Consider the following 20,145-nt stretch of genomic DNA (forward strand, 5'->3'; position numbering starts at 1 on the left):
TTCCTTGTCAAGTCTCTTTTGTCTTTATCTCTTTCTCATTTTATACAAATTCAAATTGTATAGAATCGTTCTATACACTTATAATAATACAATTCGTTTTATACACTTCGTTTTTATATAGTTCTCTGTCCAAGTGTCTTTCTCTTTCTTGTTTTATACACTTCGTTTTATACAATTTGCTTAAACTGTATATGTATAGCGAATTATACAGTTTCTATGTTTGCTATGGTGTGCAATTATGCAAACTTTGCTATAGCATACAAATATGAATTTTTTATTTGCTATATGTGAAAGTTGCCCAAAAGTAAATCATCATATTATATATTATTAAAAGTGTGAAGCTAAAGTTAAATTGTACTAATTAAATCATTAAATGTAATTAAATGAGAAATACATTAAGAAAGTGACAATTGTATTGTAGTCCTATAAGAAAGACATTAAAAAGGATAAAAATGACAATTTATGTCCTACATGTATAAGACTTATGCGTTTACTTATTCAACTATATACAAATTTAAGAGTCTGTTTGGCTTAACTTAGAAAAATAAAACTTGCAAAACTTGTAAATTGAAAAATGAAAAGTATGGGAAGACGTACTTTTAACTTTTAATCTTTTTAAAGTTATTTTAAACTTGTTTCAAGTTATTTTTAACTTTGTCAAACACTCCCAAAAGCTAAAACTAGGTTTGACCAACTTTGAGATCAATTCAAACAGACTCTACAAGTCTCTACTTATGCATCCTCAAAGTTTGAGGACATAAATGTGAAAAAAAGTCAAATTAAATGACACATTTATAAAGTAGCCCAATTGAAATAGCAACCAAAATACAATGGAAGGCACATCTAAACAGTTCTAATAAGAGAAGCAATCAAACAACAAAAATGATCCTTAAAATATTAAGGATTTGTAGGAATTTCGTAAACTGAAGTAGCAGAAAAGTAACAACTCCTAAGCATTGGATGGACATTCTTTCAGAGACTTGATGACATTTTTGCTAGCCACCTTCTTGGCCATTATTTTGTCTCGTCCCGAGCACGTGCTCTTGTGAATAACACCATTTGCTTCAACCTCTACTGTAATATATGCTAAACCGTTCTCACGAGAGACGACATCCTTCTTCTTTATATAACCTTTCTGGTCACATAGTTCACTTAACTCTCTTACTGGTTGGAGCTTTACTGTCTGAGGAGTAACCAACGGTTCCAAAAGAGGTCGTATGCTCTGAAATGTAATGTCTTTGTTGAAGCCCGAGTCAACAAAGATTGCACCACCAAGGGATTCAATAACATCTCCAAGCACCTATATCGAACCAAAAAAAGAAAATGAGCTAAACCTTTAGCACATACGATACAATTAATCCGCACTGATCTTAAGATGAAACTTTTGACAATGGAAAAGAATTACAGTTTGATTGCAGAAACAGCATTCAGAAACTTTTTTTCTTTTGTATCTTAAATTTGGGTTTCTCAGATGAAGTGTTATGTCTTAACTTTGAGGTAAGTATGCAATACCTTTGGGAAAGTAGTTTCAGCCTCCCATCCAAACGTGGACAGAAGATCCAATTTTTCGAAATCCTCAACAGTACTAAGTATTTGCCTCTGCAGATCTTGCGAGGCATGAAGAATGTGCTTGTGCAGGCCAGCCTTAACTGCAGACTGAGCATAACACTCATTGTTTACGGAGGCAGACCTCAAATCAGTAATTAGTCCTGGAGTCAGTCCTGGATACTTGAAATAGAGATGTGCTGTAACAACATAATCTAGCACTGCATCTCCAAGAAATTCCAAGCGCTGCATAGCCAGGTGATCATATCAGCATGACAATCAAGAGAGTTAAGAAGACACAAGTATTGATCTTAAAAGAACAAACTATGAATGTAGGCAATGTGACTCTATCCTCTCAGTGTGCAAGGAAGGCTGAACATACCGCAATGGAACCACGACACAGCAGAAAATGAATTATGTGAACATAACTGATCATGATGCATAGTTCAAGTAAAAAGCTTCCAAATAAAATGGTCCAGTGTAAAACACGAACTTTGTGATGTTGGTCACTAAACACATTGGTATTCTCTCTGTTCCTCAAATCATATTTATTGAACTTTAACGAATGGAAACGATTGATCCATCAAGAATAACAATCTAACAAGCATAATTAGTGACCCTCTCAAGTTTAGTACTGATCACTTTCTGCTATTAATCCACCACAAAAGATTTGAGTGAATTCCCATCATCATGATGGCTTAGATCCCTTACTTCCTTTCGAGCTTGCTTCTGCTTATAAATTGCTTCCGAGGCATACACAAATCCTTTCTACCCATCCTCGGTGCTATTTTTGGGTACACTAAAGAGTGCCAATTTCACACAACCTCAGTGACTGGTAATAATGGTAGAACTTAAATCCCCAGCCTGATGTTTTCCTTTCAGATGGAGAAACCAAAGTATGCCATCTCTTTTGACCATAATATACCAACCACCTTACTTTTCTTGGCAAAACTTGGTGTATAGATTTTTTTTATCTCCTTTTACATGCCACAAAGTCCATTGCTAACTGAATTTCCAAGGCCGCGAGAGTTGAGCCAACCGAAACATGATTTGCATCTCCATACGTGAATCCCGTCAATGCTGCTGAACAATATGCATTGATCACTTCACTTTACTCTCTTGATTTCTCCCAAATGGAAATTCAGTAAGTCCTGCAGCCTAAGAATGTAATTTCCACAAGTCAAAACACCTAAGATGCGTATGATGCTGGTTCTCCTTGAGTCTCAAGTTTGTGTATCTTCCACTAAAGAATAGGCTTGCCGCTTGTATTGCTTTCTCTATGCAGGGGTCAAATCTGGTAAGCACACAAATGGCATACACAAAGTATCCCAAAGGAAAATCACGGTCATTGTAAATTCCAAAGTCGAAATCAGGTATTGTCTCATTTATCCCTTGTTTTAGTCACAAGGCCACCCCATTACTTGTCATAGAAGAAGCCCATTGGCACCAAATGTTCCACTGAACCAAGGCTCTATCATATCCTTCAAGAATTAAACAACAACTGGCATCATCTTAGGATAAGAATATCTTCTAAAATCAATGCCAATCTTGCTGCTCTAGCAATCAATTTCTACTTGGGAACTCATAGGTCATAATTAATTAGGAAACCCCAAACTTGACTTTCTCAATCTCAACATTGTTTCATTTCTTTCTCCGATGTCCTAAGAGCCACAAAGCACTGCTCTTGTTTTTATGATATTACTTATCTTGAACGCTCACAATATATTGGTCCAAATGTGAGGATATGCATATGCTATGCAGCCTTAGGTTAATGAAATGTTCAGGTTCACAACTTCCCCAATCTAGGCAACAATATATTTTTAGTAATCAAACTGCAAAATATAGATCCAAGTATTTAACAACATTAAGATATATAATATTCATTAACGAGAAAACCTGATAGCATCGTGGAATCTCAGGTAGCATGTAAGATCCGTGAGTCAGCGCTTCAACAAGCAGAGAAGGATCATTGAACTTGTAATGTAGCAGGGATTCCAAGTATCTGACATTGATTAGCTTCTCAGCATTCATGGGAAAGTTCCTTGGCAAAGGTGCATCAACAAAATCGATATCCACTCCAAGCCATTTCATAAATGATAAAGCCGCTACTTCCCCACCTGAGCTGAGGTAGGCACCAATTAGTGCCTCAACAACATCAGCTACTCTCTTACTTTTAAACTTCTGTTTTCCTCCACTATACATTTTATCAGAAGAAGTTAGGAACTCTTCGTCGAAGGTGTGAATTTGAGAATTATCACCAGGAATGAGCCATGCTTTAAGATCAAATGGTTCATTACGGATAAATCCCTGCAATCAAAGGTATTTATTGAAGGGAAAACCAAAAGAAGTAAATGGAAAAAGAATTCAAATAGCATTTGCATCCAGCAACGCAGAAGACTATGCAGTTAAGACCAATAAAATATTAAGGAACTGTAGGAACTCTTTATGAATCCACTGGGATATTTACTTATACAAGTATCCAAAAGCAATCCCTCAAAATTGCCATGTCCTTAAATAAATGTACTCCAATTTGATGCAGTGACAAAATATGCTTGTTTTACAAATATAAATAACAACTAATTTCTACTATAACAAACAAATTCTCAAAAAAAATAAAATTTAACAAACAGTAAACAGTTGTGGGGGCAAGGACAGGAAGTAGAGAGTGTTTAAATGCAAGAGTAGAAAACTTTTAGGTAGCAGGCATAATTAACAGCCAATATCGAATCCTTGATCAAAGTGTACAAGCAAATTTCCCCTGGGTGGGCAAGGAAGGGAAGTAAAGAATGTTTATAATGCAAGAGTTGACAACTTTTCGGGGACATGTATAATTAACAGTCAATATCAAATCCTTAATCAAAGTGTACAAGCAAATATCCCCTGATTGTCTTAAGCATTGATGAGACATATCAGAAAGAAAAAAACAATAAGTCTTCAATGATTAATAGAGACATGGAGTTGATTACACAGGAATATCTACCGGTATTTTACGAGCACATCCAAGCCTACATAGTGCATCATTGGAAATGATTTTGTTTTTCTTAATGGTGAGAAGACCCTCATGATGATTTTCGTAAGTCTTAAATAGCTGTATACTGGAAGCATATTTGAGAAAAGAGTCTCCAAGTGTCTCAAGTGACTCCAGATGAAACTTCTCGAGGCATTTCTTTGTTGTCATTGCTTCCAAAACCTAAAATAATAAAACAAGGAGTAAGTTGTGAGCACGGGAGTATGTATGAAGCTCACAGCTTAAAAGAGACCGATTTAATTACAGCAAAGATCTGAGATGATATCATAGCAGCACATACCTTAATGGTCGGAATAAAAATATCTAGTGTGCAGTGATCCAAATGCATTCTTTTCAAGTTTGAGGCCATAACCAAGGACTCAATCCGATGCATGATCGAAGGAACATATGAATAGGTATTAAGGGTAGAAATAGAGACGGGTGACATGATGAGGGAACAAAGTTCAGGAGGCAACTCAACAGATGAATCAGTTGAATCTGCGAAGGAGGCCAAAGATAAGAGATCATACATAAGCATTATAACAAAAGGAGAACCATATGATCAAACCTTTAGCCTTCTGTATTCTGCATCTTTGAAGGTAATTGTGCACCTTACAAATATGTTTTCCCCTAAGAAGCGGTTCTTCTTCAAAGCATATGTTAATCCCACGTCTGTAAACCGCATCTTACTTAATATTTTGAAACCAAAAGATGAAATATGGAAAAGGCGCACCAGGAAATCAGAAGCTAATTGTACAAACCGCTTTTTGTAGTATTCTATGTAGGTAATGGGTTCTCCAGTTCTCGTATCCAACAATGAGTTGCAATCCAAATTATCCAAAAAACCAGTAATGCAGTATATATGGCCATTATGAGGAGTAAAGACCAATGAGTTCTCCAACATGCAGCTACATACCACCCCAGTTTTGGTGCTAACACTGCGTTTGCGACCTTGTGTAGAACAGCAATCCATATGCTTAGCCCCAAGAACTTGAGACGGAAACAGTAAAGAATTCACGCATTTCCAATTTATTTCAGGGGTAGTACCCAAAGATGGGAGCAAAAGATAATCAGAAACTGCAGAACCAATAGGCGATTGAACTGCAGCCAAAGCGCCCTGCAGTTTACTCAGATCACGGTCAAGAAGAATTCTGAAGATGCTGGATTGAAACCTCCGACACCGTTGAATCTGGAGAAAAAGAGATGGATATTAAAAGTATCAGCAATCATTTTCACAGGTAACGAGTAAAGAGATGATAAAATCCATCAAAATTAGTCACCTCTTCAGAAGTAAGTGTAACAACGTTGTGATAATTAAGTTGAACTTGTAAGCGTCCCCTCCTATCTATGTCCAAGTCAAATGCCATTATTTCATCATCAAACTTAAGCCTTGTCCTAACAGCAAGTATAATTCCATGAAGCTGGAAATCGTTGCAAGCGTCATGTTGCAACTCAACTAGGTAGCAGTAGTACACTGCTTCTGAATCATTGCCACAATGACTAACCAATTCTGGTGGAAAGTATTTTGATTCTTCAACAGTATGGATTTGACATTCTGCACAATATAATAGATTTAGTCAAGCACCACAATCCAAAAAAAAACCACATTAGATGAAAAGTATTTTACCCAATTCTTTGTTGATGGTTTCTTCTTCCATGATATCAGGAACAAGATTGTCAGTCAAGGCACCCACACGATGAAGTTCTTTACAAGCCTCCAGGCATGCAAGTTGCTTTGATATTTTGCTATTCCCCTGTACACTAATAATTCTTTGCAAAGGGCAACTTTTGGGAAGTTGCAGCGTGCAGGTTCCTGTTTCCTTATCAATCACACACCTAGGATTGGGTTTAAAGTACCTACAATTGAATTGAATGTCAGACAATAAGACAATATTTAACACATGAAGTACTCAAGGATACCAGAATCCTTAACACATAGCAAGAAGTATGCAGTACAAACCCATCAGATGGTAGCCTTGAGCAATATAAGTATAACAATGACACGCTAGAACTGAGGGTGACAATTGCTCCTGTGCTTTCAACTTTGTAGCAAGGCTCATCATACAATTCATCATCTAGAGGTGAACATGGAATAGAAGCATGACGTAATGATTCTTGTCGCATTATCTCTCCACTAGCCATATAGTTGTGCATGCGAGTGAGGGTCGAATCATCCCCACTAGAATTTGAGTCAAAATGAGAACAATCAGTCCACTGTTATAATCAAATCTTCCAAATTTATCATTGGTAATTGCACAAAATGTGAAGAGCTAAAGTAATTGTTTATTAGATTCTTTTAAATAATTCATTTTATCTTTGTATAACAGTAGTACAGACAACAGAAGAAATAGAATGTTTCAGTAAATAATACACCAAAAAAATAATAATGTCAGAACTCTGAATACATTCATAGTATCAATTAGAATATATTGACAAAACATACCTTCTGACCATCAGAAGAAAGTCAGAGTTTTGCATTCGAGCTCGTCCACGTGACTGTATAAAGCTACAAACAGTAGCTGAGGGATCAAATCGAATGACAAGGTTGCAACTTTGAACATCCAAGCCCTCTTCAAGAATAGATGTTGCTACAATAATGTTCACCTGCAGTGTTTGCATGGATATCAGACTTTTTCAAACTTCAAAATCTATCTAGAAAGCAAAAAAAAAAAAAAAAGATTAACTTACCAACCCCTTGCGAAATTCTTCAACAATTTTGTTTTGTAATTTCCTACTCTGTGACTGGACCACAGAAATATGTCCTGCTGTGTACTCAGTTCTCCAACCACATAGTTCCGGAAGCAACTCATTCAATAGAGACCGAAGAACAATGGCTGTAATAATTCTCTCAACAAATATGATGCATCTCAAATCCTTCTGGTCCCTGTTACCAATGAAAAGATTGTTTGTCGGTAATCACTAAATATCTAATCCTATTTCCCTACAACAGAATGGATAATCTCAGAAGCTGTCCATATTAAATACCAGGGGAAGTTCATATTTATTCATGAATCCAAAGTATTCTCAAGAACAATACAAAGGAACTGTAAGATCTTACAAATGTTTAATTGCATCAACACCAAATCACATATAATTCTACACGTGCTTCCTCAGAATCTGCGAAAGAAAAGCATGTCCATTTTGGCCAGGGAAACAAAAAGACAACCTTCCTTCGCTTTTGAGTGCCCCTAACCTTGAGGGGGCCGTAGATCGAGTTCTGGGCTAAGGTTACCAGTTCCGCAGCCCTTCGAAACTCCCTTCTGGAAAAGGTTCAGTAGATCTACCAGGTTACTGGAAATGACCAAAGAACAAAAAAAGGGCTAACCGAGAGTCCTTACCCAACTAAAAGAAAGGGTTTGCTAGTAGAATGGGGGTAGATAGCCTTTTTTGGCCATATGGATTGAAAAAGAGTTCTTGGGGAAAGAAACTACACCAGGCTCCCTAGATCAATGGAAGGTCTCCACTTGGATCTACACATTTACAGAGCTAACCCCTGTCCAGTGCCTGGCAGAGCTAAGGGGGCTTTTACTCTTTATCCCCATCTTTAGAAGTAGGGCGAGAGAAAGTCAATATGATATTTGCATTGGTTGTTCCAACGAAACTAAGCACTTTTCTTTCGAAAGAGTCTCTCGCAGACGCAAAATGTTAAGAGAATCTAACCAACCACTTCTTTTTTTCCCATCTTTTCTCCAAACTTCCAACAGATTGATCTGACATTAAATCTTTTGACTAATTAGTAGATTCAATATTCAACCGCTCTCACCTGTACTCAAGAAGAGACTCTAGAAGACAAGTAACTTTGGATGACAAATATCCAGCATCCACATTTGCCTGAATATCACCACCAATTGACCAATGTGGCCCTACGTTTACAGGGAAGAGAGAGTGAGTAAGACACAGATAGCAGAAAGAAATCAAACGAGAATCTTACAGTTCAGGAAGAAAAGAAAATGGATGTTGTAACTATGATACCAGAAGGTAAGCGAGCCGAAAAAATCTTAGATGCACCCCAACTGAAATCTCTAACAATAGTTTGAGCACATACATCTAACTCTCCCCATGAAAGGAAATCAACTTCTTCACGGGACAAGAACTCAGTAGCCTGATTCAAAATGAACTCTCATGTTAGGAAAATGATCAAGGCTAAAATGTTTATTTAATTATTTTGGCTCCAACAAGGAACAACATTTACCTTGAAAGCCAGCCAAGCACCCATCTCACTCAAACAAAATAAGAAAGCCGAATAAAGTTTTGACAAACGTCTTCTTGCAGTTCCAGCACTCATAAAGGACAGGTTTGACTTTGAAATTGAACAATCATGCTGCAATGATAAGAAAAGTTAAAGCAACTAAAATGGGAAGAGCAAAAATGTCTGACCCACATGTTGAACAAGCCAACATAATTGCTCCAATCGCTACTATAAGGATAAATTAAGGTTTAGCTAGTAGTCTCAGTAATCATTCAAGGCACTTCCCGTTTTCTGCTTGCACACAACTACTACAGAGGAAAGAGGCACCAAAATCTAACTAATAATTGATACAAGGGAAGATATCTTCAGAGAGGGACGGAAGATTTGCATGAACGTTATGCGAAGTAGAAAGACAATCCATTGGCTAAAGAATTGTTGCTTACCATTTCTTTCAACTGTTCCAGGTCATGAGCTACACTAAGAAACAATGTGCAAGGAATATCCACATGTTTGTATATCTTCAACTTCGGATTAGAGAATGGGATATACTCCGCCAGAACAGATTCACTGCCACACGTGTATACCTTCATTTGCAAAGGCAGATCACAATTAGAGGAACCAAATATACATCTAAATGTGTGCTTATGATCTTCATCTGCTTATAAGCACAGTTTCTGCTTAGTGCAACTCTAAGCAAGAAACTGAAGTCAATCATGCAATGTTTTGATGAAAAACATCCAAAAGCTAAATTTTAATATTCGCAGTCTCTTCTCTGAACTACATTCAATCAGAGTACAAGACAAAACTAGATAAATGTGAGAAAACCTTGGAATTCATAAGATTCTCAAGATCACGAATCTTTTGCCAATAACAATCTGCCGTGCTAGAACCTGCACAAAAAGTATAAAACATGAAAATCCAGAGAAAGTGAGATAACCAGTTCTTTAACAGTATGATGTAGAAACATCTCAAAAGATGTCCAAAGTTATAAGATCAAATCCCGCAAACCTTTAGACTTTATAGGGGAAGCAGTCATCCCAAATACTCTTGGAAGTTGTAAGCTCTGACGGGTTAACTGGCAATGATAAAATTCCTGAAAGAAAATTAATCCTCTAAGACATGAATTGTTCAAGCACCATAATAAGTCGTGTTCAAGCAGGATTAGCTCAGGATGTGGACATTGCCCAAGACAATAACAGGAGACTATAATACATGCTCTTAAGCAATGTGGCACCCCTCCCTGATCACACCCTGGCCTAGATAATTAGAGTGCTGTCAACATTATATGGAACTTAGCATTTGGATAAACAAGGAATATGAATGTGCCTAACTTTGGTACCACGACAAGAGAATGAGCCTTGGTCCTCTCAACACCACAACTTATCTCATGAGGTAAGTAATGACGAAAACCACGTAATAACAACTCATGTCATCATCCAGTGTGAGATGTGATACACAACCTAAAGAGACAAAAATGACTGTAACACATAGCACCTTCATGCAATAGGATATCTCATGCAAAATAAGACGTCTCCAACGCTCAGTATTCTACTGCAATAGGAAAGTATGTGGATTTTCTAGAAGAGTTAAAAGTCTAATATAATCAGCTATTAAAGAAACAAACCTGGATGACAGTTTTTGCTAATTGTTTACATTATAAGTTTTTACAAGTTCTCTTTTCTAGCATGTAAAGACTTTCCAGTTGATAACTCAAACATACAAAAGTATTATTTGACAATTTATCAACTCATTTCAGCAAAGGCCCTTATTTACTGAACTCCTTAATAATAATCTATTCAAACAATTTACTTTGGATACGTGATAACCAAAGTGGGTCAAGTATTTTGGAACCAAGAGAGTGACACGTATTACATAAAAGCATTGTCCAGGTAAAGAAACTGCACTTTAGAAAATATAATCAACAATTAGCACAAACTGTTGTACAGAAAATTCAATCGTAGCACAAACAACATACCATCATTATGCTTGCATAGGGGTGTTTGCCTCGTGCATTATGGCACTCATCAAATATTATAACTTTAATCATGTTTATTTGTATAAAGCTATGCCTCAAAGCAGCAAGTAGTATTGCTGGAGTCATAACCAGTACCTGAAAGACGAAACCCTGGGATGATTACTTATGATGCATCCAAGTAATATATAATACAATGCCTAACTTATTTCCTAGCATATAAATGATGAATGACAGATCTAATATATTCGAAGAGAGCCTGCCCAAAAAAGGATCTCAAGGCAAACAACAGCAGCTCATTTAAGACTTCCCTTGGAGAGCACATTACTATTCCACGAGATTCCAATACCAGTCACTAGACAACCTAAAACTCACAAATTCAATCGCAAATATGGGCAGCTAAACTCTTTTAAAGCTTTCACAACCATTTCTTTTAATTAACTAATCTGTACAAAAAATTTGATCTCTAATGGTTACCGTAAGGAGATAGACAACGATATCCCATGGGATTAGCTGTCCCACCATTTTATTACAAAATGTATTCTGAGACTAATTGATACTCATAATCAAACATGGGATAAAATAATCCCGAATTGTTTCCCGGGATTGTTATCGCTTATCTCACCAACCAAACAACCCCTCAAGGTCTAAAGATAGGTTGTAGTGGGTTTGACCCTTCAGCTGTGGGTATTTTTATGAAGATGCGGGCCTTACTTTAGCATAGAAGCATATACTCCATGTCCCGTTAATAAACAGTCACTTACATTTTATTCCCATATAGTTGTGAAGTAACTTTAGGATCAGAATCCTTTTGAAAACATTGTAGCCATATTCAATGCCAACTCAAGCAACAGTTAATAATCTATCACTGAAGATAAAATATAGTTCATACACACCTCATGGGCGTCCACTTGGCGTTGCCATGTAGCAGCATCCCAATAATCAACACCCATTTCTCCCCAATACTTGCCCACTTTTAAGTCTGTATGCATCATGAGAGAATCTCCTTGCTTGTAATTATCAAACCACAAGATCAACAACATTATGTCAAGTCAAATAGATAGTTTTGGACCTTAAACCAAGCAAACTGAAACAGTCAAACAAACTGCAGAACATGAGAAAACTAATGGGAAAAAAATAGTTCTTCAATCTTTAGACGGGAGAGAAAGTAGTGGATACATCCATTCCTAAAAATATACCCATTAAGATGATGAATTTTAAGGGACTAGATTGAGAAGCTAGATGTACTACCTGAGTCACTAGAACAACAGTCGGGACCAAGAAAACAGCTATGTACGGAGATGGCTTTCGAAGAAGGTAAGCATAGCTTCTAAGAAGCATAATTGCAATCAAGGTCTTTCCAGAACCAGTCTCCAAGTAAACAATTGTGTTCTGCTTTAATGCAGTCTCTAGGGCTTCCAACTGATAACTACATAACAAAATCATAGATAGAGAATGTATATTACAAAAGTTCGTTGTTTCAATCAATTCTTTTTTACCTAAACTCTGTTAAAAGAGAAAACAGACGTAAGAAGCCAACCTTCTAGCAAAAGGTAGAGGGTCAGCGGAGAGCTGTTGGTCTTCAGAGACTGCAACATCAGTTGGCTCCATTGGTTTTTATCTACATTAACATTTAGACCAAACAAAATAAAGACATCAACAGAAGTAATAAAATGAAACAACAAACGCTCCAAGAAAATGACAACCAGGTGATCATACATAAAAACATCCTATTGTATCCACACACCCGTTTTACGATTTCAAAGAAACACAAAGAGAAGCCAATACAAATCAAACCAGAAATAAAAAATAAGTTTTGTAAGTTCAGCACATTAATCAAAAGATTTAACCTTCATGAAAACAACCATTTCAAAATAATGCATAAAAGAGTGATCTTTATGAAAAACAAACACAGGAATAGTCAGCTGGATCCATTGATTTGTTATCTACATTAACATAGGACCAGACCAACATAAAGACACCAACAAAGTAACAAAGAGAAAAAACAAAACCCTCCCAAGGAAACTATACCTTCTGTACCATTTTAAAGAAAAACCAAAATCTAAGAGTACACATATCAAATCAGAAGGAAAACAAAAACAAGACTTTGTAAGTAAAAGAACATGCAATCAAAGATTTAAACCCCCATGGAAAAACTCATTTTAAAAAAGCATTAAAGAATGATCTTTATGAAAAAGAAGCACAGAAACAGTCAGCTAACTCCATTGATTTGTTATCCACATTATCATTGAAACAAACAAACATAAAGACACCAACAAAGTAACAAAGATGAAACAGAAACCTTCCCAAGAAAATGACAACCATGTGACATAACAGGGTTAAAGCAGCCTATTTTTTACACACTTAATACCATTTCAAAGGAACACAAAGAAAAACCCATAACCAACAGAAATACACATATCGAATTAGAAAGAAAAAAAGGCAAGATTTTGTAAGTAAAACAACATACAATCAAAAACTTTAAACACCCATTTCATAAAAAATGCATAAAGCAGTAATATTCAGAAAAAACAAACACAGAGATAGACAGGAAAACTCACTGGCTAGAGTTGAATTGCAAGAACTTTGAAGAGGATGTTTGCCAGCAGCTTTTGAGTGTTCATTAGTGAAGAAGAGGAGAGTGATATAGAGAATATGTAGAGGTTTAGGCTCTGCAACAACCCCAACCCCTCGAAAAAGCAAAAACAGTAAAGTAAAATTAAATACCCCAAATCTTTTTCCGAATGAAAAAGGAAGACAGTGATGAAAAAGAATCTTTTGGCCAATTCTACAGAAATCCAATTAAAATTCAAAAGAACACACTGAACATTTTTTTTTTAAAGGTGTTTCTGGTTTTTAAGGTTTTTTTATTTTAAAAAAATATTTTAGAAGTGTTTGACAATAACATAAAAGTGATCTATTTTAGGCTTAAAAAGTAAGGTTAATACCTACTTTGGATTTCTGATTTTATGTTTAATACCAACATTAATATCGATAAAGATCGAGTGTAAACACAAAATTGTTTAGATGATAAACATGTTTAATCTTTAGCATTTGTTTACTTGAGACTGACATGTATATGAATTTTTTATTGTTTGAAAAAATAGATATTTTAATTTTTAAAAAGTTGAATTTAATACAATATCATACTTCGATCTAGGTTGCAACAATAACAACATATTTCATAAATTTTTTGTAAGTATTGAGGTCTAGAAGAGTAGAGTAAACGCAAATGTTATCACAACTTCGTAAAGTTAGAGAGAATGTTTTCGAAAATTCATCTGCTCAAGTTCATCAAAGTCAAGTACAAGAAGATGAAAATAATGAAAAAATATAATATGTAATTTAAAAAAAAAAACAGTATTAAAATCTACAAGAAAAAAACATTAACAACAGTAAAATAGTGTGATAAACAAAACATAATATACAACATATGACAAGAACTACGAGGGTACGATCAGTACTATGCAAAAACTTCACAATGCAAGACAACACTCTATTCCTAGTAACATTATGTGACCTTCACTTCTTCATATCTAGAGTCATGTCCTCGATAATATGAAGTTGTGTCATGTCATGTATGATCGCCTCTCCCTAATAATTTTTGGCCTACCTCTACCCCTCTCACCTCTCTGTACCCTAGACCACTCTCTTGCATCTCCTCATTAAAGCGTCAACACAACTCCTTTTTATATGTCCAAATCATCTCAGTCTCGCTACTCTCATCTTTGTAAGATTGTTTCTAGTCTTGTCGCTCCTAATATACCCACAAAGATCATTTGAACATCCTCATAGTACACTACAAGAGTGTTAACTGATGCACTTAATCACATATTTAATTATTTATATTAAGAATTAACGATCAATTTCCCATTAATATCTTTTCGCTACGTAAGTTGACGCAAATGAGAATATTTAACATTTTTAGAAGTTCAAAATAAAATTGATTTCTTGCTAAAAATAAAGAATAAAATAGATTTATTTTACTGGTGTTTTATTATTTTTTATCCAAAAATAAATAATATTAACTAAAAACTGACCATTGATGGAGAATTAGAGCTTATTAAGAAGGGGCAAAAAAATGACTATCAAAAACATTAGCATCCTCTAAAGATATTGTTGTAAAAAGTGGACAACTTTGACGAATTAGTATTACAAACATGAAATTTCTCATCATTTTGATGAACCCAACAAATAACTTGCTAGTCGAGAAGATCCTCAATTTTAATAGGGTAATTAAATGAGTATATCTTCTATGCGGATAAGAAAAATACATCAGATTGTCAATGATCTTTTTAAGAAAAATACATCAAATTGTGTTGTACTCTAAAACAATATCTGACTATTGATTTCTACTAAAACATTCAGAAAAGTTTAGCTCAAATCTATTTTTTAGATTTTAGCGTTCTAAAATTTATTATTGATATGATTGCTACCATTCAAAATCTGACCTCGTGTATGTACTCTTTCTTTCTCTTTTCATTTTTTTATTTGTTTACTTTTATACGATATGATTATTTATTTAAAATTGACTTCTAATTTTAGATTCTAGGGTCATCCCATATATCGATAATTTATTATATTAAAATAATTTAAACTTTTGGTGGCAGGCAGTAATGGTTCAAGGTGATATGAAACTAGTAAAATTTTTTATTTTAGTTGTCAAAATAAAAAAGAAAATGCACAAGTACCCCCTCAACCTATGCCCGAAATTCCAGAGACACACTTATACTATACTAAAGTCCTATTACCCCCCTGAACTTATTTTATAAGTAATTTTCTACCCTTTTGGGCCTATGTGACACTAATTTGAAAAAAAAATCAACCAGCGTTGGACCCACAAAATAGTGTCACGTAGGCGAAAAAGGGGTAGAAAATTATTAATAAATAAGTTCCGGGGGTTAATAGGAGCTTAGTATAGTATAAGCGTGTCTCTGGAATTTCAGGCATAGGTTGAGGGGGTACTGTGCATTATCCCAAATATTAATGGTGAATTTGATAATTTTAACCTCACTTAGAACAATATTGAAGATGATATTAAAAATGTTCAAAATTTGATGGTTGTTATTTTAGGTTAAACTCGTTGTTCTTTTTTAAAATTTAGAATCCACGGATATGAAATTCTGACTCTGCCTCTATTAAAGGATGCACCTAAATATATACATGGATCCCCTCTGATTAAAAATGAAGAAATAACTACTAAGTTAATCACTACAGTTGCGTGTGATATTCTGAATGGGTTTGAAAACCTCAATGTAATCACTATTATTGACAGAACTCTCCTAGTATGTATGATCCACACCTGTGTTTTAAAAGGCTAGAGCATGAGGCGAAATATTTTATATTGTACAGGGCGAGTCGTAAGCCCCGAGACACAGGGCGTAAGTCTCATAGTTTTACGGGGTGTAGTCTCATATATTCAATTTTATAATTTTATTACTAAAAAAATAAGCTAATTTTGCACATAAGTTTTTATAAGTAACCTATAATATATAGAAATTATATTATGATTTTTATTTGAGATAAACATAGATAATTAATGATGAAGAAAAAAAAAGTATTATAGTTACTATTTGATAAATATCGTTAGATCAATAATAAAAAATTATGACTTGAAGCAAAAAAGGTTTAAAAACAAAATAAAAATGCTCGGGCCTATGTTTTTTACGCCAAGGACTTACGTTTTTATGCTCAAGGTTTACGACTCAAATTTTAGGACTTATGCCTTATGGATCTATATTTTTTATTTACGCCTCGGAGCGTTTTTGGTACGCCCTGCCCCGAGACTCGCCTCAAAATCGTTTTTGAAAACACTGATCCGCACTAATTTTTAAATAAATAAATAAATATCTTTGCTATTAATCGGGTCTAACAGTTCAAAGGGCAGAGAACTTTTGCTTACATACACCACTATGTACTTACTCCCTCCGTTCATTTTTATTTGTCATATTGTACTTTTTGAAAGTCAATTTGACTAATTTTCAAAGTTAAATTACATTACATTAATTCAATATTTTAAACAATAAATTTAGATATTCAAAAACTATATGACAAATATTAAAAATTGCAATTTTTTGCATATTAATATGATTAGAAAATACATCTTAAAATGTTAGTCAAAGTTCTTATAGTTTAATTAACTCTAAAAATAGAAATCATGACAAACAATAGTGGACAAAAGAAGTATTCACAGTTGCCAAAAAAAATCTCGTACACACACATTTGTTTACAATGTCAATTAACTAGTGACTTTCCAAAATGAAAAATAAAAAAATAATTTTTTGTTTCTTAAATTAAATTTTAAAAATTGAATTAACGAGTTTGCAACCCATTAACAAGTTTTTGATAAAGTTGAATTCACGATTCATGAAATGTAGGGTGGGCTGGGAGTCCTAAAATAAGTGAATTCTTTAGTCGAATATCGTGAATTCAAATCTCTTGACATTATTTTTTTTTTTTTAAAAGTGTCTTCTTTTAATACGCTTGAACTATAGGAAAAAGTCTAAAATAACCCTCCATTCATCTTTTGGTCTAAAAATACCCTTTCATTCACCTTTTTGGCTCATTTATACCCTTGAAATTAACAATTCTCTCTTTATTCTTTATTTTTAAAAAAATATTTATTCTCCTATTAGATAATATAAAGAGCCCACCTTAATTAGATTATTTATCATTATTTATCCACACCAAAACAATATACTTCTTCAAGACCCTAATTTTTTTATTAAAAAAATATTATAATTTTTTTATTATTTATTTATTTTTGGATCTAACTCCTCTTTATTTCCTCAATTTTTATTTGAATTGTAGATTCATGACAATCGAAAAAATTAACGGCTAATATTTAATTAATTAAATCAAAACATGATATAAATGATTAATATTTTATAAAAAAAATTATTATTTCATACTCATAACAATATATTATTTTATCTAGAAATACATTATACACATTTTTCTCTATTTCCCTACTTAAATTTCCCTATTGTTACGAACATCCATCTTCTTTTTTTAAATTTGTTTTTAATAAGTTAATCTTTTAAACAAAATTGTTTGTGGAACTTTTTCTTTAAAAAAGTTTTGTTTTTGGTCAGATTTTATTTATATCACAGATTATCAAAAAAATTAAGTTAATAATTTTTTCTATTTATTTATTCTAAAAAAAAGGAAGATAGATATTGTGGCACTATTAATATTTGTATGATATATTAATTATTTAAAATAAGCTTTTTTTAATAAATAAATAAATAAATAAGAGAAAATACAAAAAGTAATAGATATTTTTCTTAAAAAATTGGGATCTTGAAGAGGTATATATATTTTTTATTTAAATAGATTGTGGGAAAAATTAATAGAGTTGAGATTTTTATTTTATCTATGAAGAAAATGACAAATAATAAATATTTTTATAAAAAAATAAAATTAAAAATTGGTTATCAGTTATAAAGGTATAAAGTTAGTCAAAAAGCTGAATGAAAGGGTATAAGTGAGCCAAAAAGGTGAATGAAAGGGTATATGTGAGCAAAAAAGGTGAATGAAAGGGTATTTTAAGACCAAAATATGGATGGAGGGTATTTTTAGACCCTTTCCTATTGTTCAAGGGTAGTTTTGACCCTTTTCCCAATAAGTTATGTGTGATGTTAATCTAGATTGACTGTGCTAGTGAATCTCGAATAAGCAAATGATATTTACAATTTTATTTAGAATTTAAATATCAATTACGTGTTCATTTTTTCTGTTTTCACTCGCTCTACAATATTAGTTTTTCAGATTAAATGACTAAAAAAGATTTCTAAGGCTTGACTTTTTTGCTAGTTCTGAAACACGAGTAATGGATTTCATTTTCAAATTGAGATATCTAACTAAAAATGAAAAATGATACTGCTTCACGGTAACTTTTTATGTAATAAAGGGTTAATAGTTGAGTAGGCCATCAGAATTGCATGAACTAATTGTTCACTTCATCCATCAGCCAAACATTATTATTCAAAAAGAAAAAAACAAAAAATTAATTTGTGAGAGATCTTCAAATTTAAGAAAAAGAATTACTTTCTGTTTGTACCAAAATGATATATCTTTTTAAAATACGTCATATCAAAGTAAATATATCGCCAAATTAAAAGGATTGAGAATTAATTATACTGTCACAAAAGTAAAATGATCAAAATAAATCCTTACATAGCACAAATAAGTAATGTATATTCAAACGTCTATATTTGTTCTTTGTTCACCGAAATTTAATTCTTTAAATTATCGCTATAAATAAATCCAAATCTTTTGATTTTCAAAGTAGATCAAATTTTTTGAAAGTTAATTGAAAAAAGAAACAATTATCATAAAGCGTTAAACTAAAATCATTGTTCATAAGACATTAAATTTTGAGATCACCGGTAAGAAAATTATAACGACCTATTTTGTCGTTTTTCAAATGACAGTTCGTATGGGACGATAATTTTTTTAAACTATGTTGCCAAATTAAATTGGGGTCAACTAACACGATGAAAATTTTAGAATTTGAATTTGATTTGGGCTGAAGTCAGCCCATCATAGCGGGAATCTTCTCGCTACGGTGTCGTCGTTGGCAGAATCAGGCCCTAGAAAACACAATCTCTTGTACTTATCCTCTGACTTTTTATTGGTAAAATAGATAAAGATTACTTCAAAAACCTCTTAAAGCTTCTACAAGCTTGGGAACAATGGAGGGAGGAATTTCAGCGCGAAGAGTGTCAAAATCCATGGGATTGCAATCTATGTCTGTCTGGAATCACCCCCACGGAGCTAGAAATTTGTATTTAGTGTTGTTTGACGGTTGCTTCACATCTATGTAGGCTAGGCTTAACTGACTAGTTAGACTTGTCTTTAATTACATCATACCTTGTAAATTGTTGAGAGATTGCATATTTAAGTCTTCTAGCACAGAGTCTAGACGGATGAATGTTTTTTTGTTGTTGTTTAGGATGGTAAGGTACTTAATTTACTGATATTAACCTTATGATAGTTGTTAGGTGTTATCCTCGGGATGGTAATCTGTGGGAATTAGGTTATAAGCAAAAAAAATAGTCTAGGAAGAATCATTTAGGTGATACTTGTTGGTTTCCGTATGTTACATGTACTTGCAAACTACTTCATTAGTATTATGTGTAAAACAAATGGTTAAGGAAATGGAAGGAGTATAAACTGAAATTTTAATTATTGTCAGTCGCATGAATGCATGTACTTGGGTAAACAAGTATGGTTGTTATTCATTGCGATTGTGATGGTGATATGTGATGTTGTTGTCTCGGGTATCACGTTTGGTTCATATTATCAATTGGCTCAGGTACCACACCTTATACAAGATATTTATCAGCTCCGAGTACCACATCGGTACAAATTACTAACGGTTGTCTTGGGTATCATTTTAGGTACGTGTGATTGTTGTGCCTTTGTTCT

At 33.7% G+C, this 20,145-nt stretch overlaps 1 protein-coding gene across 1 annotated transcript; it reads right to left on the bottom strand.

Moving 5' to 3' along the window:
* Positions 1-764: 764 nt before the first annotated feature.
* LOC107023509 (endoribonuclease Dicer homolog 2-like) lies at positions 765-13,536 on the bottom strand. The gene is made up of 23 exons (XM_015224221.2): positions 13,275-13,536; positions 12,254-12,334; positions 11,965-12,142; positions 11,610-11,723; positions 10,717-10,851; positions 9,750-9,834; positions 9,567-9,631; positions 9,185-9,325; positions 8,745-8,873; positions 8,525-8,654; positions 8,316-8,415; positions 7,241-7,436; positions 6,996-7,156; positions 6,513-6,731; positions 6,180-6,409; positions 5,833-6,107; positions 5,314-5,741; positions 5,121-5,224; positions 4,854-5,050; positions 4,526-4,735; positions 3,442-3,852; positions 1,513-1,791; positions 765-1,300 (listed from the first exon to the last, which is right to left on the bottom strand). Exons 2-23 carry the CDS (start codon positions 12,322-12,324, stop codon positions 950-952), a joined length of 4,209 nt encoding a protein of 1,402 aa, XP_015079707.1. The 5' UTR covers positions 12,325-12,334; positions 13,275-13,536; the 3' UTR covers positions 765-949.
* Between the last annotated feature and the right edge of the window lie 6,609 nt (positions 13,537-20,145).

Source organism: Solanum pennellii, chromosome 6, assembly GCF_001406875.1.
Source record: "Solanum pennellii chromosome 6, SPENNV200".
Classification (NCBI taxonomy): Eukaryota; Viridiplantae; Streptophyta; class Magnoliopsida; order Solanales; family Solanaceae; genus Solanum; species Solanum pennellii.

Coding starts and splice junctions, on each gene's coding strand:
- LOC107023509 (XM_015224221.2), bottom strand. CDS start 12,324: ATGGAGCCAACTGATGTTGCAGTCTCTGAAGACCAACAGCTCTCCGCT. Junction 4,736..4,853: donor TTTTTATTCCGACCATTAAG/GTATGTGCTGCT, acceptor TTATTATTTTAG/GTTTTGGAAGCAATGACAAC. Junction 1,792..3,441: donor AGATTCCACGATGCTATCAG/GTTTTCTCGTTA, acceptor CTGGCTATGCAG/CGCTTGGAATTTCTTGGAGA.